General features: G+C 48.1%; 1 protein-coding gene across 3 annotated transcripts in view; it reads right to left on the reverse strand.

Annotated features, from left to right (window-relative positions):
- The window catches only part of LOC119463584 (T-box transcription factor TBX20), a 177,182-nt gene that overhangs the window by 34,081 nt on the left and 116,101 nt on the right, over positions 1-27,000 (reverse strand). For all 3 annotated transcript variants that reach the window (XM_049668302.1, XM_037724421.2, XM_049668298.1), the window contains exon 2: positions 5,814-6,270. In XM_049668302.1, the coding sequence (XP_049524259.1) occupies positions 5,814-5,836 (23 nt within the window). In that variant the 5' untranslated portion in view covers positions 5,837-6,270. The remainder of the gene's footprint in view (positions 1-5,813; positions 6,271-27,000) is intronic.

Genomic DNA, 27,000 nt, shown 5'->3' on the forward strand with positions numbered 1-27,000 from the left:
GATTTAATCAGGTATGCTATACATGCTTTTTATCTAGCATTTTTGTGTATACATCTCATTAATATGTTTTTTTTTTCCCTCAAAGTCTACCTTTTACCTCTACTTATGACTGTAAGAGATGAGGTCGTATCAATCTTTTCCCTGCAGTTTCTCCACCAAAAGTCTGAACATCTCTTGCTTATCTGGACTGCTGAGCAGTTTATACTTCGGTCCTCTTTAAGCCCAAGCGCTTCTGGGAGTTGCACGTTACCTACGGTTCTCGCTGGGTGGATCCCGTCGCATTCCATCAGGATGTGCTGAGTGGTTTCTGGATCTTTACTGCAGCATGCACATGTCTCATCTCGTTCCGAATATTTGTTCCGATATGTTTTCGTCCTTAGGCAACCGGCTCGAGCCTCAAATAGCAAGGCACTGCCCTTTGTGTTATCGTACAGATTTTCCCTTCTGATTTCTTTCTTCTCATTCTTGTAAATCTCCATGGTCCTTTTTTGTTTCCGTTCTTTGCATCCAATTCACTGTCTTTATTTCTTTCACTTTCTTTCTGATGACTCCTGATTGTCTATTTACACTTTCAATTACCCTGTACTTGGTTGCCAACTTCCTTGACCTCTTCCTCCATTCTGTGTCCACGCTTTTCATGTAGAGATACCTGTGCACTTTAGCCGCCCATTTATTTTCAGTCCATGTTCCTGAGTCTTTCTTCAAAACTAATTTTGCTCTGTGCTTCTCTGACTTCAAAAGAGGCCCAACCCATGTCACCCTGCACTGCCTCATTTGTGGCTTTACCGTAGGCTCCTAAAGCCAACCGGCCTACTAATTTTTAGTTAACTTCCAACCCCGACAAGATATCCGATTTCAAGCATAAAATGGCATTTACGAACGTTAGCGCTGGCACCATTACTCCTTTCCAGATTCCACGCACCACCTCATACTTATTGTGGCCTCACAGTGCTCTGTGTTTCATTATTGCTGCATTCCGCTTCCCCTTTATTTTCAGATTATCTTGGTTGGTGCTAAGTCTTTCCTTCGTTTATGTATACGCCGAAGTACTTACATTGCTTGACTATAGGTAAGACTTGCTGTTGAATTGACCTTGGCATATAACCTTGGCATATAACCTTGGCAGCGACATCTTGTGGTGGTTTGTTCAGTCACAAAGCGTAACAAGCGTTTTTGTGGTTCATGCATTTTACGTTGGAGGAAAGTAAAGAGCCACTATCAGTGTGTTTCTACGAATGCACTAAGTAATATTTAAAAATAGCCGTTTTGAAATAAAATGACGGTTCCTTCGGAGACATGCCATGCGTCAATGGTGGCGACCACGGGGTGACGGGTGATCCGAGGTAATTAGTCGCCAATTAACAAAACGTCTTTCTCCGCACAAGCCATATCAACTTTCGGATCTGGAAAAATGCGGTTACGCACACGCGCACACGGACGCACGCACGCGCGCGCGCGCGCACACGCACACGCACACGCACACGCACACACACACACACACACACACACACACACACACACACACACACACACGCGCGCGCGCGCGCGCGCGTGTGTGTGTGCTGATATTTCACTATAGATATGACCAGTCCGTCGTTCTTTGGGACAATATACAGCTCATCATGCAGAATCCTTCGCGCAGCAATGTGTTGAGGTGTATTTGTTAGCATACATGCGTAAATGTCGTGGGTGTGGCAAGCGTCTTTCGCAATGCCATCAAAGCCGGCTTTACAAAAATATAAATTCAAGGCATAGATGGAGGCCTTTCAGGGGCGGGTGACCCTGCTTGGACGTTGGTCCGCCACCGAGGCCGCACCTACGCAGTGTACTCCCGATAAAGCGCCGTTCTCTGTCCGAAACAAGAACGGCGACTTCGCATGCTTAAAAAAGAAAGAAGGGCACATTTCAGCGCTTCCTTCGGCTTTGATCTCATTTACTGCGCCAGCAGCATTCTTCCACAGTGAATACCACCACCACATATTGGTCGCCCGTCTCTTTCCTCAAATAATTTCGCTCACCCACTATGGGACGGTGCTCCGACGCATTTTTCACGGTTCTATAGGTTTCCCTAACAAGCATTGAAATCCTTGTTCGCGCGCACACTTGCTCAATAGGACGGAGAGGCGCCATGCTCCCAAGGCTTGGCGGCGCCTTGTGAGACTCAGCGGGTGTAACTCTTTCATTGCACCCATGAAAAATGCAGTGTTTCTTGGAGAAAAGCCATGGTGCGTTAAAATGCGTGCCGTCATCTCCGACGATGGCGTGCGCACAGAGAAGCGAAGTGCTGCGGCGCGCTGCGTAATAAGCAGCGGGGACCAACAAAACCAGAAAGAAATGACTGAACACGAAGAAAGAGAAGGACGGAATTCGCGCGTCTCGCCTTAAATATTCATAACGCTTATCGCTTGCCTCGTTCACACGTCAGCTCCAATTGAGTCGCGCCGTAACCTGTCGTCGCAGGAACTGGCGGAGAAAAAAAAAAGAAGGAAAAAATAAAGAAAGAAAAGGAAGAGAGAAAAACAGAAGAAGATGGGAGGAGGAAAGCGCGCGCCGGAAACAGTTTTTTTTTTAAATTATTAATGTTCTTTTTTTTTGCATTTTGGTAACATCGGAAACATTTTTTTTTCTTTCTTCTATCTGCTATACTGTGTATCGTGGATAGTAGCATGGCCGAAATGGAAAAATAAAATAAAAAAAAAAGGCTCAGTTATCTTGCACGCAGATTAATTATACTATAGCGAAGGAAAGGTATTTTCCAATGAACGGGCTATGCGCATAAATGTGGACCAGAATTTTTTAAAATTTACCTTCCAGAGAGTGTTCTCCTTCGTTTTTCAAACATCCATCATCCATTCCAGATATGCGCGCACTTTCTGAACTTTTTATCTACGAATTTAACGGTTGGGATCGTTGACATTGTGCACGACTAACCTCTTATGACCGTCAGTTCCGATTCTGCATACTATGCACTGATCAGCAGCACTTGGAGCTTTTTTTTTTTTTTGCAAGCTATATATGCATACGAGTTTAAGTAACGAGTTGATCCACATCCGCGCCAAGGCTAAAATTGTGGCCTTGCAGCCCTTACAGCGTAACTGCAATGTTACATTTACACACAAAGTGCGAAGTTGGGCCAGTGGGTTGGGCAACATTTCGAGAAACGCAGCGCAGGCACAGGACCAATTAAGGACAGTAAACAACACAGCGCCTGTGTTGTTTCATTTTTCATTGTTCCTATTGCTGCATTGTTTTTCTGGAAATGAATTTATTACTTACACATGACCCTCCTCCTCTGTTTTGCCGTCTAATTTGATTCGATTGCAAAAGGAGAGGTGCAGATCGATTAATACTGCATCGAAATGCAAATCGATGCTTGTAGCGCCACTTAACGTCATTTCTTTGATGCAGATCGACCTACAGTGTCTGCGGTTATGAGCTCGTGCCGGAAGTTTGCGCGTTTCGCGGGCTGAGGACTCATAGTTGCTTACGGTGAGCGGACTACACCTAGGCTAGGCTTGCTAGACTTTAATGTATATGCTTCCCGCGAACACAGTTTGACGCTGCAACCTCCATTTTAAAATTTTTATTTTAGCGCACGTTCACACTTGGCGAGCGACAGTGAGCGAAGAGGCAAGAGCGGACGAAACTTGCTCGCTGCCAGGAGACAGCCCACACCTGCTGCCGCCGCCGCCGCCGCCGTCGCCACGCGCCAACGCGCCATGACTTCGCGCGCCTAACCAGTGTGTCTCGTGTGATTAGAAGCTTGCCACACAACTCCTGCCCACATCATTTCTGGATGCAGCAAAGCGGGAAACGGTTTTTTTTTTTTTTTTTTGCGGAAGTTGGCATCGGACCGATTACGTTCGTGCCGTGGTTTCCCTGGCGAATTTGCAGAACGTGCTCGCGCGCCCCCTTTTTTTTTATTTTTTTTCTTCTCCCCCCCCCCTTTTTTTTCTTCTCTCTCTTCGTTTTTGTCTCGTCAGCAGACATGAAAGACCGGAAATCTGATAACCACTATAGCCGAGTAGCCGCGGCTCATTGCACTTCAAGCACGCGTGCCTGCCACTTCCTCTCACACGCCCGCACGTTTCATACCTAAAGAAGAGGTTAACGACCATAACACACCTCCTCAAATTCCTCGGTGGAAAGTCATGGGGCACATCGGTGCGTCAATGCTGCAGCTTTATAATGCCTTGTTCCTCGGTTTCGCAAGATACAGGCTCCCGGTGCTAGGAAACACCTGCAAAACAAACCTGCGTGTACTCCAGGGACTACAAGCTCAAGCCCTAAGGACGTGTCTCGGTCTTCCGAAGTGTGCGTCTACGGCGGCAACGATTGTCATAGCGCGATATCACCCAATATCAACGTACTTAGCCATCGACGCGCTCAGGGCGCATATTCGGCACGTTGCCCGACTACCTTCCCACAATCTTGCATCTTTACCTACAGAAAGGCCACACACAACTTTCAGTAGCATAATTGCTGCCAATCGTACCTCGTTGCCATCGAACTACATGCCTGCAGCAAGACCATTCTCACCGTTATGGTGCCTGCACAAACCTGACATACGCCTCACCATCCCAGGAATCACGAAGAAAGCTCACATGCCATCATTTGCCCTGAAACAGGCCACATTAGGACTTTTACATGAGGTTCACAGTGGCCGTGTACAAGTTTATGTCGATGGCTCAGTCACGCCTAAAAGTTCAGCTGCCGCAGTGGTGATTCCAGCAAGATCCGTCAAGATACAGCTAAAGACGTCACATGTCTCATCAACAACAGGTGCTGAACTGGTAGCCCTCCGTGCGGCTCTTCATTTCATTCTGGAGGAACCACCCCATCCATGGTCAATCTTCTGTGACTCCAAGGCAGCCCTTCAGAGTTTACTCGCAGATCGTGGCAGAGATCAGACAAGTACATCATCGCATAGTTGATGAAGGGCACGATATAATATATCAGTGGTTGCCTAGTCACTGTGGCATACATGGCAATAATTGAGCGGACGCAGCGGCCCGATCTGCCCATGACGGTGTCAATTGTGTTGCCATTCCTCTTTCGAGAGCCGACGCAGCGAAAAAACTTTCCGCGCTTGCGCGTGAGCTAACATTGATGCAGTGGACTTCATCTGATTTCACAAGTGCACGCCTTCATGCCCTGGACCCTAATTTACAGCTGCGTATTCGGTTCAACCTTCCACGACGGGAATGCACACTTCTAGTCCGTATATGGCTTGGAATAGCCTTTTCAAATGCGTACTCCTTTCTTATCGGAATGGCCAATAGCCCACTTTGTGAATTCTGCGGTTGCAACGAAACAATTGCACACCTTCTTTGTGAGTGCCCTCGTTTCAACCCGCAGAGAGCAGCACTCTCAGCGACGATTGATCAACTGGACAAACGCCCAATAACAGAAAAAAACATCCTTGGTAACTAGCCTACACAAACAACGGCGCGAGCCGCCCTGAAGGCACTACTGCGTTATTTAAAAGACACCGGACTCAGTGACAAATTGTGACTCTGCACTGTGTTAAGTAGGATGGAACGTTGACACTATGCAACACGTGAACACCTTCGCAGACTGCGTGACAGAAACGGTTCTGTTTTGTATGTGTGTGTGTTTTTTTTTTCTTTCTTTCCTTTTTTTTACTTTTACTTATTTTTTTCTCTCTCTCTCTCCTTTCGCGTCCCTTTACCCCTCCCCCGGTACAGGGTAGCCAACCGGAGATAACCTCTGGTTAACCTCCCTGTCTTTCCTTTACCTTTCTCTCTCTCTCTCTCCTCTCATACAACACGAATGTACCGCAAGTTGCTCACCTTCCTGTCTTGGTGATGATCATCTCGGTGCCAAGCTCATGGAACTTCTCCCACAGGTCTTTGGTCTCCAGATGCGCGTCAGCGTTCCTCAACTCGTCGCAGTTGCAGCGGGGCAAGATCTGGGGATTCTCGACGCGGGCGGAGCCCTTGGAAGTGCCGTCGCGCTGTTTGCCGGGCCGCGCGCCACCGGTCGCCGCCCCGCCGGACTCGGCGACGCCGGGCTCGCTGTCGGGTCGTCTCGCTGGGGAGGTGAAGTCACTACCGGGCGCGTCCGCGAGCTCGTCGTCGGCCAGCGACGAGACGCTCGAGGGCGGCGACGCTTCCAGCCGCGCCGCTGCCGAGCCAGGGCCGCCGAAGCGGCCCAGGAACTGCAGACCAGGCGCTCCAGCTTCCGGAGACGACGCCGAGCGCCGCTGGGTGCGAAGCAGCACGGGGCTGCTTGGCTCGCAAAGCTTGTCTGCGAAAGGAGAATGAGACAGGCGGGCTCGGGGTCAGCACCTGTCGCGCATTTCCATGCATCACAATGGGAAGAACGGAAACGCGCGCGCATGTAAACAGCGACTGCCTTAACGCCAGCACTTGCTTAAGTGACAGCGCGTCGTAACACTGCAGTTTCTCGATGCAGTCCCGTAATCGCGTAAATATTATAACGATCATTATAGTACTGCTCATAATTCGCAAGTTCCATGCCGAGCGCACCATGACATAGATCATGTGTTAGAAGTTACCATTTACAGCAGATTTACAGAACACCTGGAACCTTCAACGTGGTCATGGCTACAAATGCACACGACGACGCGCAGAAAACGCAGTGCCCACACCTCTCATTATCAATCAACTTCCTTTTCCATCTCCCATGAGGCACGAAAATTGCCTCTGTTCCGACACCACGCTCACGTTGCATCATGTGCACTTTCTTAACAAAACGTCGTTTTATGCATTGAAACACAAAAGTAACTGGAACGCCAATGCATTTCTCCGCAAAGTTCGGGCATTAATATCTCGAAACTAGTGTCATTCTGAGAATTCGTTCCAAGTGATCCGCCTTGTGAACTCCACGGCTAGAATTTGTAAATTGCAACATGGGCCATAAGGTAGGTAATTAGTTAAAAACTTAATTAGTGACTTTTTGTTAATTGATTATGCATGTCACTTTTTCATGGAAGTAATGTCCGCCTCTTCAAGTAGACCATCTCATGAACCATAATTGTGCTATCTACCACAGGCAACCTTTAAAATTTTTGAAAGTTTTCGCTGAGACACCCGGTATACTATAGTAGTGAGAACTCCAACTTCATTTTATTAGCATGTCCGTGCACAGTCATACGCACAATAGTTAAGTGAACTAGACTTCATTATACAGTTATGTGAAAGGCCAAAGATGATTAGGATCTCCTGTTACCACACAATCTTTCGATCGATCTGAATGCGCAGTCATTTTCAAGTTTGCTTGACTGCGATCCTGCCGTGCTTACTCACGTTTCCGATTTTGACCACGCTTGACTTCAGTGATGCACATGATCGACTTTAATCATAATAAAAAGTGTCCCTTTGACATGGGGGTTGCTGGGAAAATAATAACGACCGCAACTGTCCGTCAAGGAAACGCCACCACACACGCAGAGAAACGAAATGAGTATTTTGTAAATCGGCGCAAAGAAACAATCGGCACGTAAGAAGGAAGGACACAAAGCAGATGAAATTCGTTCACTTTTGCGGAGTAAGAACCGTTTGCTCCTGAAGAACGCCACAAACAATTGCAAATGCGGGTCGCGTAATCACAGCAGGTGTATGCTATAACCGAGTATATACACTCGGTTATAACGTATTCGGAATTTTTCAAAATCGCCTGTTCCAGAACACTTAAGTCTGGTCCTTGAGCTGGATTATTCGGCGAGGCGGACAGTATACCTGCACGAGAACTCGAAAAACATATTCCAATAATTAACAAAATAATAATTAACTGTTTAATTAATTACGTTGCGGCACTGATTATAATTTACAAATTGTAGCCGGTGAGATTGCAAGGCGTATCCACTTAGAATTAAATTCCAAAATGATACCAGTTTGGAGACATGCGCCATCAAACTCGCCGTAACAATGCACTGTTCCACTTACTTTTAAACAAAATACTCTTTTATGCATTGAAGCACAAAAGTAACTGGAACGCTCATGTATTTCGTCCCACACTTTGGGAAATTATATCCTGACTCTGGTATCGTCCTTCGAGATTCATTTCAAGTGGATGCGTCTTGCAAACGTCTCTGCCGCACGGTAGCCAACAGGGTTCAGTCCTGGTTAACCTCCCTGCCTTTCATTTATCCTTTTAATCCTTTTGCTCTCTCCCTCTCTCTCTCTCTCTCTCTCTCTTCTGTTAACCGCAGCGTTCCTCAGTTACATATTTCCATAGAGACCACTGCCATGGGTTGGCGCAGGGAAAACAGTTTCTGGATCATCAAGGTCTGCAAAGTTTTCGCTTTGAATCAAGATAGATTCTTTAGCAAGGGAAAATGCGTGTCGACGGAGCAACTTTTTTTTTTTTTTTTCGGGTGATCAATTTTGCAAATTCTCTTCGACGAGTTGGAGAGTCGCCCGATTAGTTGGCTGGCGCGTGTCGCCCGCGAGCACGCGGCCAAAAGCGCGCGCGCACACACACAGAAAGCGTCTGCCGAGAGGCCAGAACTGCAGACCCGTTATCGCGTCCCAGTATATAGCACGCGCTATCGGGTCAGAACAACGGAGAGCCCAGCGCACTTGTCCGCCCCCACTGCAGAAGAGTGTCGATTTCGGTTTCTGCGCGCGAGATCGGGAAGCTCAACGAGCGGCACGCGAAATTCGACATCACGCGGCTGCTCTGCGGGAGTTCATTTCGAGCGGCGGCGCTTCGATTATTCAGGAAGAGCCCCTCCCAACGTCCCGAGATACGCCTGCAGCGAAGCAGCAGCCCCCGATCGGCGAGCCGCCGTGTCGCCGCTGTCTGGGTATAATTCACTCGAGCGATTAACGACAGGTCGGCGCCGCTCGCGCAGGCCAGCCGAGGCAGCGGCCCAGTCGTACGCGCTCGCTCGCCAACAATCGTCTGATCAGTTCCACTGATGGTCGTTATTAATGGACCTCAAAGAGTTTGTTATTCGCTCTCCAACGTTGAGCTCGGTTCTCTATCGACACGGAGACGGGGGGCCGTCTGTCATGATTCAGACATGATTGGACAGTTGTTCGTCTGAGCTTCGCAGGCGCGCACTCCGAACTGCGGCCCATCGCTTCGTACTAGTCGAGATCAATAATTTATGTTTCGTTTGGAGCTCCAATCTGACAAGTCGGCTACACGGCGACGCTTGGAAACACATCGCGGCGGCGCAACGCCATGGCACGGGCACCTTTTCGCAGCGCGTGCGGTCGTATGCTGTCTGCAGACGAATCACGGCTCAAGAGCACGGTGCAGGCCGCCGAGACGTCACTCATTCCAGCACGTCTTGTAGTGCGCGGACGTTGCATTAGTCAGAACATTTGCAGTGCAGGTAAGAAAAACAAGAAGGCAAAAAAGAAAGAATGCCGAAAACATAGAGCGATCTTTAAGAAACGAACGAACGAGAAGCAAAGCGCCAAAAAAGTTGCAAGAGAAAAACCGATAAAGCACGCACTTCCGCAACCAGAAAATGACACTGCCAACAGCGCGGCGTCGAAGCGGGCTGGCCGTTGGCAGCCGTGGAGCTGGGCTATGTCTCGGGGGAATTAAACGTTCCCTGATAGCGTTTGCACGCCCGTCCCCCCCGAGCTAGGCCGGGGGGCGCGGGCTTTGAAATTTAATAATGCCAGACCGCGCGCGTTTTCAGCGAACGGCGGAATCAATCGGCCAAAAATTGGATTACCAATGGCGGAGTGCGACTGCAGCCCGAGACGCGCTTTCGACGCTTCTCGGGGCGCCGAGCGCGAGAGCCGCCGCAGCCACCGCGCTGGCCGCAGCGCCGGCGGCGGCTGCCAGCAGCAGGCGTATAAAACAGGTCCGTTTACAGACCATCAGGGTAAAGTGATACGCTGATGGGGATCATCCCGCGCAGCGCTGCTCGGGATTTATTTTTTTTCTTTTTGCTCCTTTTATTTTTTTCGCCCTGGCACTTCGCGGAGGCCGCGCTATGGGCCCCGAAATTAGGTTAGCCCGCGCGATATGTCCGGGCCCTTGTGTAATATACAGGCGTAGACGTGATAGTGAAATCTCGGAAGGCGCGAAGGGGTTGAACCGCGTCGCTGGTGGCGCGGGCGCTGCAGGCGCTGCGCTGCTCTTGTTTGGCGCGATTACGCCGCGCTCCCGCGGCACTCCGAAAAATGAGCGGCGGGCGCCTGCGGCCGCCGTATCGCGCGCGGCACCGTTCTTCCCCTGGGCGCATCAGAAAAGCAACCCCCCCTCCCGCTGCATAGATACCTTGCCATCGCCCGCGCGGAGCAACAGGGCGGCTGTACCTGCTTCTCCGCTCGCTTTAATTGAAGTGCTGGCCAATTTGCGCGCGTTGCGGCGCGCGCTTTGTGACCTGTTTTGCAATGAATTGACGAGAAAGATCAGCGGCCAACGGCGGGGATGATAACTATAGGTGCAGTGGTCTGGAGACCAGACCCACTGACAGCGATCACAAGCTCACGAACTCGATGAGACGCGAGCAGAAGCCACCGACATGCATCTGAGGCATTTCTTGTGCGCGGGCATAGCGATAGCGGGTGTTGGCAACGCAGCGCCGCCCCTGCAGCACTATACAGCTCCGCTGCCCTTCTTTTAACCTACGGCGATGACGACACGCGGCCGAAAGCCATGATCGTTTTCGCACGACGTATACCGCGCGTTGCGCAACGCCGTGGTCACAGAAGGTACAGCGAAAGGCGCGCCCTTTTTAACTTGCGCACTCTTTGTACGTGTGGTCCCTCGGGGCTGCCATTACATCGGTATCTTTTCATTTTACCAAGAAACACTGGCGGTGTTCACAAAGGTGCCACGTCGCGGTGCTGTCTCCATATCCTGAGGGATTGTGCATACCCCAGATTCAGGAGAATCCATCGGCATCCCGCCATGCGGCTAACATATTTAGATGAACGCGCACTCTCTTTTTCCGAATGCTCGTAACAAACTTTCGCGCCAACGTGGACATGTTGAATCAAAGAGAACAAAATTCTCAAACGGGAGTGAATACTATAAGAGAAAGAGTTCAAGCACGCAGGTTTTTTTTTTTTTTTTTTTTACTACGAAAGGAACGTTGATGAGGCCTGTGCGCGGTTGAGTTTTAAGAAAAGATGTTATTACTAAACACAGCTTACCGACTACATCTGATATTACCTCCCACACATTGTCTTATATGTAAATGCACACACCTAAGTATTGTTTCCTGTACACGTGTTTTATATGGGGGCCGTTTTCTTATTTCGTAACTAATAAAATTTACAACCACGTGCTATAATACATGCAGTGGCCAAAAAAAAAGCTGCTATGGCAAATGCTTTATTAACCTTAAGTTTCCATCTCCTATATACTAGCTAAATTTACAAAGGATGCATCAGATATGAATGGATTTGCAAAATATTTACTATTGATTTTTCTTCAAACTTTTTTTTTTCAGTTATGTGGGCGAAAATATCAGTCATCGTCTGGCGATTTTGCATTGAAGATAACACAATAATAATCACAACTATCACGGAGTGACCCTACAGCAATCAGGCACAGCTTCACCACCTTCGGTGTCTAGCAATCACTGAGCATAAAAACTGCACGACTCACCTTATTAATTTTGCAACTTGTTTTGCTCATTGATCTTCAACCTGCTACGCTAGTGAGCACTGTATTCGCCACAGAGACGCTTTATTTAGCGTTAGTGCAGCTTCCGTACGTGTCGGGGGTCTCAGACACACACACAAAAAAAGCACCTAAGCGTTCGACAAGAACGACGAGGTTTCCAAGCCATAAAACGAAGCCACACAGCAGGAGTTCCAAGATGAAAATTAAGTTCCCGCACAGTGGCGTTCCATGCTGCTCTGTACAAGATCTCCAGGATTAGATTTTCGACCACAGCGACCGCATTCCGACGAGGGAAAGATCCGAAAAACAAACAAAAACAAACAAAACTGGAACCGAAGACACCATCCTGCGGTTTCAAGGACGACACTCTTAACTACTAGCGACGAGGTCGATTTGCGCACGCGAACACATGTATTGGAGGCTGACGAACGCCGCCAACGGATTTCTGTCGGCCTGTTGTCGTGCATCGCATACCACAGCCACTGATCAAGACACGGTGCTTAACAAAAGAAAGGTAACAAGAACGAAAAAGTCAGAGAGTCAGATGACGTAAATGCACGAAAATAGTTAACAACAAAAATCGCGTATAAAACAAATTGAAGCATAAAGTCTTCTCACATAAGAGTAGAAGAGACAATTAACTCACAAAACAGGTCACATAAAACACATTAGGACGGAAAGCCTGCTCAACGAATAAAGCAAAGACAAATCACAACAGAGGTCACATAAGACTCACTATATATAACGTAAAGTCAGCTCTCGTGCACCAAATATATTAGAAAACATCGTACACACTAAACATATAGTATAGAAAACATGGTCAGGTCACTGAAATTCACACGAGCCAGCTTGTTATTTCATATTTAGTATATATTTGTTTTATGCGAAGGAGTAGCCGGCGCCGCCTAAAGGCCGCCAACATCTCCTAAATGTAATGCATTAAAAAAGAAAAAGGTCACCCTGCAATATGCTTGTGCAATTGTACGGCGGTGCGCTGTTTATTCGCTACATGGGCGTTTGCAATGCGCTGCCTGTAAGCAGCGTCAGCACGTGTTTGCTCTGCATGCATGGCTACATGCTTATTCAGATTGCGGTGGAGCCTCTTAGTGTTGTAGGACAACACAAAGGCCTGCGACATTGGGCAGCTCACACTCGGAGTCCATGCAGAGGACATAGAGTTTCATGCGAAGAACACTAGAGGGGAATGTGGCGCTAGTGTCTATGTGTGCCGCCGGCATTTATGAATGATGGGCAGTGCATAAATTTAGCCAAACTTCGTCCTTCTGGCATCGGTTCGACCACCTTGTGAAGTCAGAGTAACCTTCCTGAAGCCAATTTTCCGTCTCGAATTTGTTATATGGCAACATATATATACGTCTTTACCTTCTAATAATTATTGTTAGATGTTCTTCAGAAGTTTACACATAATATTTGTTTAGAGTATAAAAAACGCTTAACAATGGTGAGTTTGATAAACGCATATTCGAAAATGTCGACATTCATTTGTGCATAGGCGTGATATGGGGCCAGGTGCGGCTGCTGCAAAAAAAAAAAAAAAAAAAATAAATAAATAAATAAGAAGAAAGAAAAAGTAGTAAAAGTATGAGTAAACTATAACCAAACAGTTTAACTGTGCGGCTTAAATTACGTGATAAAGTGAATTTGTTAGTAAAAAACTTGGACCTCTCAAAAGAAATGTTGCGTGGCAAGAACGCACCAAAAAAGAGACAAAAAGCCGCAATATTTCTTCTCGATAATCAGGGTGGTGATTTGGTCAAGTTGGTTATTCATAATGATTGCTTTAGCGCTGACAGACACGCAAAATTATCAGTGACGCTCAATACTTATGAACAAAAACTAGGTACGCATATTTTGCCCTCTACATCGTCAGAACTACAATCATAGGCCCAGACTTGCTTCTGATATTCTATCGGAGCCTTTGATGTACCCGTATCCTATTTAGGGTCGACGCCCATACTTCATGAAAAGAGGGAATCAAAAGTTGACGCTTTGTTGTTCGCATCCCTGTGCAAAAAGCGTTCTCAGATTAAAAAAGAAAAGTGCGCTATAGAAGTTACTGTGGCTAAAGGACCCATCTAAGGTCTGGCTTTGGTGGTTTACAACCACGATTGGGGAAAACAGACAAATAAACAAAGCGAAAAAAAAAAAAAAAAAAAGAATCCGTGACATCGGTGCGCATCGCGCCGTGATTTCGCGCTCAGATGTGCAAACTGCGCGAAAAGAAAAGACTGGGGACGCTTCGTCAAGCAGCAACGAGAACGGGCGCGCACGCGTGAGATCGCCGACGAGGCGTGTTGGACACGCTCGGCCCGACATCCCCCCCTTTAAACCCATGCGTTCGAGCCGGCGTGGTTTTGTTGTGCTAATCGCGAACCTTCTCGCTTCCGTTATAGCCTCGGTCGCTTTGTGTTTTTTTCTGCTCGATTCACTCGTCTCTCTCTCTCTCTCCACGCCCTTTTCCTCCGCGTTATGTGCGATGCTTTAGATGCGACGGCAGCTGCCGAAAATTCCGCTTCCCGCGCTGCCAGCGCGCGGAGGAGCCGCAGTTCTGTAATGAGACCGCGTTATAGATGGCGGTGGAATTAGCGCTGTTATGGCCTTGCCACAGTAAATATATGTACAGTGTGCAGTATATCTAAACTTTGAAAAAGGCTGCAGTAACCAGAACACATCGACGCTGAATATTATTTTATTGCCTGTCGCCTATCAGCAACTATACGATCAAATGGAGCATCTAGATGATGCATCTCAAGATGCGTGAGCCACTCACTCCCTTGGAACTATTGTGTCGGAAACGGTGGAAGAAAAAGTAGAGTGATGAAAGGTGCTAAGCGCAAAAAAAAAAAAGAAAGAAAGAGCGAGCTCGCAGAAGGGTGGTGAAGACAACCACGAGCTATAGTTTATTTACTTTTAATTGACACGATAAGTAAGAGATGGCGCTCAATAACGCCGCCGGCGACATACCTTGGTGAGGACGAGATGCTGCTAAATTTACGTAACCGCTAGGTGCAACTTATTTCGCGATTTCTTGTGCATCACGAATAACGGGATGCGGGAAAATGTGAGGATTAGTGCTTTAAGAGAGAGTACAGCCGTATAGTTCGGCATGTTCTGTGAGAATTCGCTTCCCTAGAGGGGACCAAAGGGGAGAGCTTCCGCTGTGTCAGGTTTCCGTATTACCCCTACCATAAGGTAATACGGTAATCTTATGCCTCGCACCTGCTCCATTTTGCTGGAGGGGAATATTTACCGTTCAGTAATGCAGCATGGCTAAAACTCTCCAGTGTTGTTCTAAAAACGAAAGCATGTCGGCGCTTGTCCATACTAAACTACAATGAGTTTCTTTTTCTTTATTTATTTGTATTTTTTTAATGCGTAAGCATTCTTAGGCGACTCACCCAGAAAACCTGTCCGTCGGTCTGTCTGTCTGTCCGTAGCACGTAACACGATGTGCTCCTCAACGACAAACAGAATAAAATAGAAAAGAAAAATTCGAAAGGAAAAACGTTGGCGGTGGTGAGTTTAGAATCTACGACCCCACGCATAGAAGGCGAGTGTCTTACCCACTAAGCTAATCACCCATGCTTGCAGAAGGTGAATACATCTGAACCAGATATTCTTCTTCTTTCTGGGGTTTTACGTGCCAAAACCAGTTCTGATCATGAGGCACGCCGTAGTGGAGGGCTCCGGATTAATTTTGACCACCTGGGGTTCTTTAACGTGCACTACAACGCAAGCACAGGGGCGTTTTTGCATTTCGCCTCCATCGAAATGCGGCAGCCACGGCCGGGATTCAATCCCGCGACCTCGTGCTCAGCAGCGCAATGCCTTAGCTAACTGAGCCACCGCGGCGGGTCTGAACCAGATGAATGTGTGGTACCGGCGGTACAAAACAAATTTAAAAGGAGAACAGTTTGTAAGAAGGTTTTGTCAAAAGATTTGAAGGTAGTGGAGTAAAAGCCATCTAGATCTAGGACCACCTGTAGAGCCGACTTAGAGCCTTTAAGAGGAAAATTCGGGTTTTGCCAAAATAAATGCCAATTAAACACACCACATACCTGATGCGTTTCGCTGTTGGCGGGATGCGCCTTCCGTTGGGGCGTTCCTTCACCGATCGAAATGCCACCGATCTCTGAGGGCTCATGCGCCTGGCGTCGAGCAACACACACACAGATAAGCAGTGAATGAGTTCACTCTAAAAAACGTTTACACCCTTTGGGTCGTATCTTGTCGCTAAACAATACTCGTCATCTGCCTTGTCCGCATTTCCTTTCTTTAACGCTGCGAGCCCGGTACTTCCTATAGTCACGAAAGGCCTTCGCGTTATCAGCGTGACACAGCATTCTCGGCAGGAAAGTAGCGAGGGCTGAGTATTCAAGGTAGAAAACGCAAGCAACGCAGATGACGATTATTGTTTGGGGACAAGATACAACCCAAAGGGTGTAAACTTTTTTTAGAGTGTTGATAAGAAGTGATGAGGGGTTATATAGGTCTTATCCCGGTTGATAATGGTTGGACGTTGATGGATAAAGGGCTAAAGAGCGTTTAGGGCTTATAATGGCCGGAGCAGTTGTTATAAGGTTTATTAGGACCGATAAGGGTTGATAGGGGTCAGATCAAGTCCGATAAGGTTGACAAGGGTCGCATCATGTCCGATAAGGTTGATAAGGACAGATAAGGGTTGATAAGGGTCGGATCGAGTCTGATAAGGTTGATAACTACCGATAAGAGTTGATAAGTGTTTATACCGGTCGGGTCAAGTTTCATAAGACTGATAATGACAGCGGGCTGCATGGAGATGACAAAGTGGCACAATGCTTACGCATACTTAGACAACTTCAGTGTAGTTCCTGCATAATTTTTTTGTATACAGGAAGCGTAGGCCTTAGTCTGGCGGTGTACCACCTTTCGCCTCCCTTTCTCGGTTTGTATGCGATGAACCGAAATAAATAATAATAATAATAATAATAATAATAATAATAATAATAATAATAATAATAATAATAATAATAATAATAATTATTATTATTATTATTATTATTATTATAACTATAGTTATCTATCTTTTTACCTTGGGTTATGCTCGAGAGACATCACCTTCATTTCCTCAGTCCAGCTGAACTTGGCGCTTCTTCGTGCCTCAAGAACCGTGCTCGTGTCCAGGGCTCGATCGATTTCGCTCTCGACCACTAACGCATGCAGATTTCTCTTCGCTTTGCTGCGTTACGTCACGACCAGCGAAGAGCGGTGTTTGACGAGACTCTACGTGACAGGCGCCGTCGGCGAGACTGTGCAGGATCAACGAGTCTCTTATCAGAGCTTCGCCGAAAGCAGCCTTATACGCCGCCTGCGAGTGTTTCCCGCTTAAAAGAATGCATCTGCGAAACATTGCGGTCCCTTCACTGGGTTGAGTTTGTTTTCTTTACCGCTTGGTTGTTACGTGTGTGTCGGTTGTATTTCTTGTCATCACACGGATTTGTGTTGTGCGCTTGGCGATGAAAAGAGTATATTTCCGCGGTCTTCGCGGACCATTCAGAATTCCAAGTCGGAGCTCGCGGTCGTCTTTTCCTGCGCATGCATATGCGTGCATGCGTGCTATACAAAAAGCCTATATACATTTCGTAACCATGCTTAATCGACTATAGCCCAAGAACGTACTTCGGCAGAACGAATATATATGCGGTATATATACCTTGTTTCTAGCACTAAGAAAATGATTTTTTTTTCCTGCGGGATACTTAACGCAAATTAAAAAACGTAGATGCCGCATTTGAGAGTAGGAGTATGAAATGTTATAATATAATCGACGCACGCTGACACTGCTTACCGCCGTCGGCGTCGTCCCTCTCACTGCGAAAGCACAACCTTCGCCACCATTGTTTCCTATGTCTAACGGGACCACGCAGTTCCACATACATTGGTTATTATCATCACTGCCTCGCTCGCTATTGGTGTCGCTTAGTGAATAATTATTCGTCGACCCACGATTCTTCTTCGCGGAGATACCACCAACATACTTCGCCTTCTGACATAGGCCGCGCGTTCCCCTAGCAACAGTAATTAGTCATAGGGCGTGCTCATGCTGATTAGGTCATCACCAGCGCTGAATAGCGTTTTTGTAAACAGCTCTTAATTCTATATACGTAACATTGCAATCACTGTAGTATATATAAATACGGTGCATTAATAGGGGAAAAAAAAGAAGCAAGAAAAAGAAGGCGGCTCGCAGCCCAGTCAGTTAAGAGCACGGGTCTTCGATTCTTGAATTGACGAGTATACGTGTTAATTTCGACCTGCTTTTGATCGCTTTTCCTTGTTGCACGACGAGCGATGCTCGTGAAAACTCTGCTAGATAATGTTGGAATTGGCGGTACATTGGACGTCGGCCAGACTCTGCGAGAGCTTGGATGCACTTTCGTGGAATCCATGTTTCGGCTACATTACTGATCACATAAAAAAAACATAAATGCACGTATGAGATATGTATGTGTATGCTCCCTTTTCCTTATAAGATTACGAATAGAGAAGAGTAGGCAGGGGTCGTGCCCCTCTCGGTGGCAGTTGTCTGCTTGCTCTACGCGTGCATGTGCTATAAACTGTACTTAAGTGTTGTGGAACGTCTCATTGCAATGTTTGAACGTACGCTTTTTTTAATGTAAAATGTGTAATACACGCACACACACACACACACACACACACACACGCACACGCACACACGCACGCACGCACACACACACACACACACACACACACACACACACACACACACACACACACACACACACACACACACACACACACACACACACACACACACACACACACACACACACACACACACACACACACACACACACACACACTACGTGATGACGAGCAATTTAGCATCGACGCACGCGCTTACAGGTCGGCGACGCGTACTAGCTTTGTGAGCGCATTTTACAAGGCGTGAGAGTCTCGAGGCCTTCTTTTGTTAAACCGATCCATAGCTGTGGAGCAAGAGAGAAAGACGAGAAACCGGAATTTTGAGGGGCGATCGATTTACTGCGCGCACATAACGAACTGCATGCAATGTCGGCTCCGCGATCCGCAGGCGGCCGCGGAATTCCATCTCGAAGCTTTTCCCGGCATTTGCTAGCTCGGCGCAGACGTTCGGCGCTCGGGGAGATGTTTCCGAAAACCCTTTTCGGCGCTGGCGAACTGGTGAATCGGGACGTCGAAATTACAGGTCGCGAGGCGGCAGCTTCTGTTAGGCCGCCCTGTAATTTGGTCGCCTCTCATATCTCAGCCGCACGCGCGTTCCGCAAAAAACGGCAGCTTTGCGACGCGCTCAAATGATTGCTGCATAAGAGTCGGAGAAAGATCGGAAAAAAACAAAAACAAAAAAGAAGCTCCGCGGAAGACAAAAAGCAGGATTCCCACGATCTGCGCGACGTTGTCACTCAGGGTCTGACAAGCCGTGGAATCGGTGCACCCCGGGGCAGGACACGCCGCGCGAGCTTGGTGCGACCTGCGTGCGCGCTGCGTGTCGCGCGCGCGCGATGCGTTGCCACGAGAACGTGGAAATTCTTCGTCTTGCGCGCAAGAGGTCGTCGAGGGCACCTTTTCCGATCACGCAGTGGCTCTGCACATTTCGGGAAGACTGCGAAACGGACGTTCGGCCCTCACGCTTCTATATCGGTGGATTTTTCGCTTGGACGTCCAAATGCCGACACAGGCCGCTTGAACGGTGCTCAGTTTAGTGCCACGAAAACCTATGTTCAGGTGTACGCAAGGCTGAGTAAGAAAGACTTCAAACATGCGTGATTACGATCCGAGAACGTGCGACGGCGTTACGCTGTATATATGTATAGCCGGCGAATGCATTTTGTCGTCGTTTTCATGCTTGGAACGAGGCATCGCGCGCACACCTCCTGTCTTCTATATATACACGCACAAACACTCACAGAATAATTCTTACCGATTTCTCACGACGAAAGATGTTATCAATGTTTGCTGTTTGCTATCAATGTTTGCTAGAAGCATGGAGCTTTACCAAATACTATAGGTCGGTTAAACTAATCCAGCCATGCGCATAGGATTTGCCCGACAAACGACCGTGTTTTTTCTGTCAGCCTGTGATCAGTTACGAAAAGTCAGCGGTCGCAATAACATTATTTTATTGCGAAAGGGTATTATATATACAGCCTAGTATTCAGGGGCAACAAAATTTGCCTCTTCATTGTACGACGGATGATTCACGCTTGGGTCGGATTATGAACTGTGGCGCATGACACTGCTGCGGCGCATAAGTTACCAAGACACGTATACGATGTTTTTTTTTTATCCGCATGCAAATAACATATTCAGTAATTTAATTTCCTGCCCCGAAGCCTCAATTGCTATGAGTGACAATGGCTATGAGCGACACGAAAGTCTCCGGTTTTATGTTGAGCTCACAGGGTTCTTTAATGTCCACGCAAATCCAAATATGCGAGCATTTTTGCATTACGCTATATATACCATCAGAATTCTGTTGCTGCGGGCACGCATAGCACCAGCGAACACGCGCTCAGCAGTAAGACTCTAATAGTCACTAGACCATCGTCAGTGCGAGTCCAAAAAGCGGTTATCAATGTTGCTGAAGAATTGACGACAGCAAATGTCTCCTCACAAAAGCTGTATGATTATCAATGCCATCACACATGTACGTAGAGAGTGAAAAGCATGCGAATTTCGCAAGAGAAAATGCGCTTTCGTGAGTTTGTCTGGTAAAATCGGGAAATTAACGGTTACAAGAGCTGAAATTTGGGCGAGTTTGTAAGGATTCACACTTGCAATGACTTAAGCGCAAAAGAACGATGACGCAAGAAGGAAGACCAGACATGCCGACCGCTACTTCGCGTTTGAAGTAGCGCTCGTCCTGTCTGGTCTTCCTTCTTGTGTCCTCGTTTATTATTTTATTTTTTTGCGCTTAAGTCAAGTATCAGTTAACGGTTGCATTGACTCGAAGCTCGGTGCCACACCAGCGCACACGTGGTCCTTTTTATTTTCAGTTTTGTCGCATACGGGCATTGTGCACTTGCATCGAGAGCAGCGAGGTGAAAGATGTCGCTGTTTAGAATTTGGCTGACGGGAACCATGGCTGATGCTGTCAAGTAAGCTAGCTGCATGCTTGTATGTAGTTCGGGGGCGCAATTTGTTAATACCGCGCACGCTTATACTTCGTATCGAACAGAGTTCTTTCGTTAAGCCGTAAGAGTTCGCTGTTCGCTGTAACATTTTTGAAACTGTTTACGCAAAGATTATCTTCTGGAAGTGCGGACGTGCTTTTGCGTCCCGTACCACACAGCATACTTCGTCGCACTGGCACGTTGGCAAAAAAGAACGAAAAAAATGCATTAACAAGCCGCAGTTTTAGCAATACCGACTGCCGTCGAATAACGCTCGGAAATGAGCCTGGCGGCCAGCAGGCGTCTTCACGATGTGAAAGCATCCGCTTACGCGGCGGTTTGATCCGATTCGGAATGTGCTCCGGCGAACACGCTCGCGAACGGAAGGCGCCGCTTGAAGCATAGAGCTATATATGCTCGAAGTGCCGTCATTTCCTCTGGCGGCGGCGCCCAATGCCAAGGACAGCGAACGGCGTTTAGCGCTTCCGTGACATCCGTGGGATGCGCCAGCCAAGCACGGCGAGCCGGCCAGCTGGGACCGCGGTCAGCGCGTGTCCTCCCTTTTGTCGGCGCGCGCCTTACTTTTCCCACAGTGGACCGTTATTGCCGTTCCGCTCTCGCGCCGCGCCCATTGTGTGACTGAGGCATCCGTCGCGCGCATGCCTGCTACCAACGCCCGCACATCCCTGACGCCGGCCGCCGGCACCCGCGGGCCACCACTGCGGCTAGCCGCGATGGCATCTGGCGCATATAGTGAATGAACACCGCAGGCTGTAGCGTTTGGTTCTCTTTCGATCTATATATTTTTCCCATAGCCTGATTGTGCTAGCGGAGTAAAGAACTCGCCAACCACCATGTGCCCCTTTACCCGACTTAGAGAAGGTATACGAACACGAGATCTGGGGGCGATTAAAGGGTAAAACAGGACCAATTGACAACTATAAAGAAGTATCCCGTCTTAACTGGCAAAGGCTGCCGGGGTAAGGCGTTCTCATTGGCTTCTCTGAAGAATGATAGTTGACTCGAGCTCGTGAAAGTATGAGGCGCACATTAAGCGTTTTGTGTTTTGGTTCACGTCAGGGAAAAAAAAAACAAAAACGCGGTTTCCTTTTTCTAAATAAAGAAAAAGAAAAGCTAACCACCGAGGTGCAGGGAATGTAGCTTGCTCAACCATCTGATTGCGGTGCCTCCGCGAATGCCGGGGAGGCGGCGGCAACTCTTTGGGAAGCGCGCACGCCGGTTTCCCATGCACCACTTCCGTCGGTAGCGTCACGCACTCGGCGCGCGACGAAGGCGCGGTTCCACCTGACGAACGGCGGCAGCTGCGGCGGGCCGTGCGTGATGGGCGCGCGCTTCCACGATGCCCGCTAATCTCCATGCAAACATGGGAACGCCAGAGCCGCAAGATCGCCGCCCCCCCTCCTCCTCCACTTCGCCGGCCGTTGGGCTCGGCGGCGCTGTTGTTCGCGATCGATGGCGTGCCTCGCGTGCGGACTTCGGCTGGTGACATCGCGGCAATGGGCAGCTCACTCGTTGTGGCCAAGCAGATAAGCGATTATGCGTCGACAACGCGCCCACCGCGGTGGCGTGCGCGCGTGTGCGCGCGCGCTGGTTCCGAATAATTGACGAGCGCCCAGACGGACATTGGGTTTCTCGTTCGGCGTCGGTCGTTGTTCGCTGGCAGATCGGGCGCGCCGCTGTCGCGCTCCCGAGACGGGTGCGCGCGTTGCGCCTTCGATCCGAATGCCCGGCGACCGAAAGGAAGCCGCAAAACGGAGCGCAAAGTCGGGAAACGACAGCGACGGTATATAGCGAGCACCCGCGAAGCGTGACGATTCGTCGTGACGTTAGAATGCACACACACCAGACGCGTTCGTGCGCTTCGGAGTCGCGGCGAAGCTGCTGACGCCTGACTGTGGTCAGAGAGGCGCGCACATTCGCACTGGCGTGGCTATATACGGCAGCTCCCATGATCACAGTATTCACACACGCACGCGCGCGCGCGCGCACACACACACACACACACACACACACACACACACACACACACACACACACACACGTGTGTGTGTGTGTGTGTCCTAAAAAAAAAAAGACGCTCCTTATGCGCACGCAATTGTCTCTGTTGTCACTTTAACTATATGTTCTTTCCTGGGGGAAATGAAAGGGAAAGAAACGAGGGAAGGAGGAGGGCAACCAGGACTGTGAGTAGTGACAAGAATTCATCTTCTTCTTTCTGGGGTTTTACGTGCCAAAACCAGTTCTGATTATGAGGCACGCCGTAGTGGAGGGCTCCGGATTAATTTTGACCACCTGGGGTTCTTTAACGTGCACTACAACGCAAGCACACGGGCGTTTTTGCATTTCGCCTCCATCGAAATGCGGCCGCCGCGGCCGGGATTCGATCCCGCGATCTCGAGCTCAGCAGCGCAACGCCTTAGCTGACTGAGCTACCGCGGCGGGCAGTGACAAGAATTCAGAAGGGTGGGAACTCTATGGCGGCGGCATCAGCGCTCGTACTGTGTGTCAAATGTTTCAGTGAATGCTATAGGCAATTCTTGCGCATCAGAACGTTATTTTTTCGGCGATACATTAGTTACACCGCCGGGCATCGGAAATCATTAAATCTCTCTGTAATTAGCTACATTGTGTGATTAATAATTAATTTATTACTTAGCGGAACACGCTGCGATCGCGCAATTGATGCCATGGAGTCAGTGTAAGCGACTGACCTCACATCGGAGCGATTACACTTCACATAACAGCGAAGAGCCGACCGCGGGAAACAAAGGCTGGAGAAACAAGAATTTTGCAGTGCAACTCAAGAACGTTCGCGGCTGTCGGCTCTCCATCGGAGTTGGAACCATGGACATGCGCGATCCCAGATCAGCGAGCTGTAACTGTAAATGAGCCTGACATTTAACGCAGGTTCGTATACTCAACTGCATGCCTTTCATGACAACCCTGCTATTTACCATAAGGTTTAGCCCAAGGAGGTTTATCCCTAGATATATACATCCTGATACAAAGGAGCTGTCACGTGAAGCGTTCTAGAACTGTAAAACTTCGCTTTAACGAACGTCACGAGAAAGCTTTCAGTTGAACGAAGTCGTCTAAAATCCCCTATACAGACACACACGCACACACACACAAAATAATGTTTCAGTTAAACGAACCCAATATGAAAAAAAAGAAAATTGACATTCTCGATGCTTTCCGTTGGACTAACATGTTTACTGCATTTCAGGCGAGCCGATATTATACTTTGAAGGAGTAAAGTGTGCATTGAGGACGGCGTAGGAAAATTTCAGTTTGCCATCAGAGCCACCAAAGTCAATAAAATTTTATATGTGTTGCTGGAATGCCAAAATGGCTGAACAGTTCTTCTTGAAACTTTGCATACATATACGGGTAGAGCTCGGAATTAACCGTTGACAGAACGCTTCTAAGTTCAAATATATTAACTTGAAAGCGTCGATTGTGAACGGTCGCGAGTGCAACGTTTCTGGCGCCTTACAGCATCTACGGCTCGCTTCTGCGCGCGCAGGCGGTGACATGAACCGCGGAGACGGTAACAGAAAACGCCTCTTCGACAGGAAAAGCGCGACGGACGCCGCAGCCTATTGGTCTCGAACTCGCCGCTTCGCTGGAATTTCTGTTTTGATTCTGCAAGGTCGCACGAGACTTATGTTTTTCTTTCTTCCCTTGAATTTTGTCAAAAGGAACTACCACACTATCACTGTTCCGTCACATGCGGTGGTGACGTAGTGGCTAGGGCGTTGCACTGTTAAGCACGAGGTCGCGTCATCAAATCCCGCGGCCACGGCGGCCGCATTTCGATGGGAGCGAAATGTGAGAACGCCCGGGTACCGTGCATTGGTCGCACGCTAAAAGACCCCAGGTGGTCAGAATTATTCCGGTGTGGCAGTACATTGTGCACTGCACCTAAAGCCCCCACAATTTAATTAATTTTAACCACTGTTCAGAGACAGCTTCGGCGACACGTGTGGTGATCGCAGCGTGAGGAAATAACCAGCTATGCGTCAACGGAGCCCGTGGCTTGCAGGCTCGGACAGCGGCACTGCTTCACGGTGGGGGTGCACGCGCTTGCTTGCCAAGCCCTGCTATCTCTAGGCGTCGTAAGTATAGCGCGAAAAGGGACAACTCTCTCTCGCAAACACACACACACACATGTGCGTGGTCACAGGCCGTGTGTAAGAGGGCCCGTATCACCCGCGTCTCCTTTTCTTTCCCTATAGGCGCCGTCGCGACGAGAACGTGCTTTATGACTGTGAGAAAAACAAGCTTCCGCGTGCCGCCGTCGCCGGCTGTGGAGCCGCTTATCGGCCTCTCTATCGGTCTACGCGCGCTCCCTGCGGCACCGTGCACGGTGGCACAGTGAATGGACGCCCATGGTTCGGACCGAGCAGGGGTAGCAGTTACTGCGACGATACCTTATAGGGTTCGGGCTCCGGATCGGTGTCGCCTCCTATAGCTATCGGCTACTATAAGCTTGATAACGCGGGGTGTCAAACTAGCATCCATGTAAAGATGAAGGACTACGATGTGCGGGCTCCGTTTGTGCATGCAGCATGCGTCTCATTCAATGAGCGCGCGAACACGGCTTCAGTATTCAACTTCTTTCTGCTCGCTACAGGAAGTCCGGAGTTACTCCTTTGGAAAAATAAAATTCCGTGCTTTTCTTTTCGCACGCACAGTTGTGTGACTCCAGTGTACGAATAAGAGGGAATTATGTTGTTCAGTGCCCTTTCCCCACCTCACACACACAGGCGCGCAAATTAGCTCCTTCAGCACCCAGCTCGTTGAATCCGTGTCATAGAGTCTATAGATCAGTCTCATTTGCCCGACAAGATGGTACACTCGCGAAGAGAGAGGGGGAGAGAGAGGAAAGGCAGGGAGGTTGACCAGAGACGAGTTTCCGGTTTGCTACCCTGCACTGGGGTGAGGGATACAGGGGTTGCAAAGATACTCAATATACTCAGGTGCTCAGACCATTCGCAAAGCACCCAATTCACAATTCAAATTTTCATTAACAGTACGGTAGCATATTGTCTTCATACTTAAGTGCCCTTATCTATATATTTCGTTCTCGGCGGCTATAAAAATTGCTTTGTTTCTTCAACAAAACTGTGCAACGAGTTTTTTACGCTCGTCTTTATACATTCATTCCACGCGTTATTTTCTGTATATAGATGGTTGCCTGCAAATAGCTGTAAAATTAATTAAAAAAATCAGTTACGGCTGCTTAACATATGCATGTAGGGTGGGAATATGAAAGTACCGCACGTAATGCATACAACTATATGACTACCAATCTTCACACTCTGTCTTTTGTTTCTTACATAGTCGAACCGGTTGCGTTGACGTCAGTGCACGCATTTGATAAGCAATCTCGATGCTCTGCTAGCTTTGTACTGTCTACTGTGCGCTATTGTGTCTGCCTCAATCTATGAATGGGCTGTATCTACACTAAACAGCCGTTTGGGTGTTTTTAGAAGGATGGCAAACCGGTGACCTGGAACGTATCCATATAATAACAGCGAACAGGAAACAGACAGACCGACAATATGTGCCGTAAAGTAATTGATGAAGAAGTTAATTAGTGATTTTTGTTAGTTAGTTGAATATGTGTTTAGATTTCTCGTGATAATAATGTACACCTCTTTGAATAATCCAGCTCAATGGCGAGAATGACGCTATCTGCCACAGGCGATTCTAAAAAAAAAAACTTAAAAAAACTGTAAAACTGAAGAATGATCACCCTGTATACTGCGCTTATATGCTTGTTATTTTCCAATAAAATTTCAGTTGTCAGAAAACGCTTGTCACGTGCTTTTTCTGTGTATGTTCGAATGGTGTTCGAGATGTCCATTCAATCGTTTCTTTTTATCGAGGATCCTTGATTGCTGACGCCTATGCATTCCAGCAGCTCCTTTATTTTGTTTATCTCTGAACTATAACGCTGCCACCTACCTGTATAGGCGTGAGTAACTAAGTCAAATTTATACAGCTTGAGATTTCGAAGAATTGCGCAATAAATCAACTTTTCCATCCTTCGTTAATTGTTTGTTGAAGCGGGTCCTGCCTTTTCTTCGTAATCTTTTTCATAAACAACATGATGTTTAGTTTGCATATACATTGAACTTGTAAAGAAGTTTCGGTGGCGAGAGAGAACCCAGAAAAACAGCTTATGTCTTTTGAAAAACTCTTCATTTAG

The sequence above is a fragment of the Dermacentor silvarum genome, chromosome 1 (assembly GCF_013339745.2).
Source record: "Dermacentor silvarum isolate Dsil-2018 chromosome 1, BIME_Dsil_1.4, whole genome shotgun sequence".
Lineage (NCBI taxonomy): Eukaryota > Metazoa > Arthropoda > Arachnida > Ixodida > Ixodidae > Dermacentor > Dermacentor silvarum.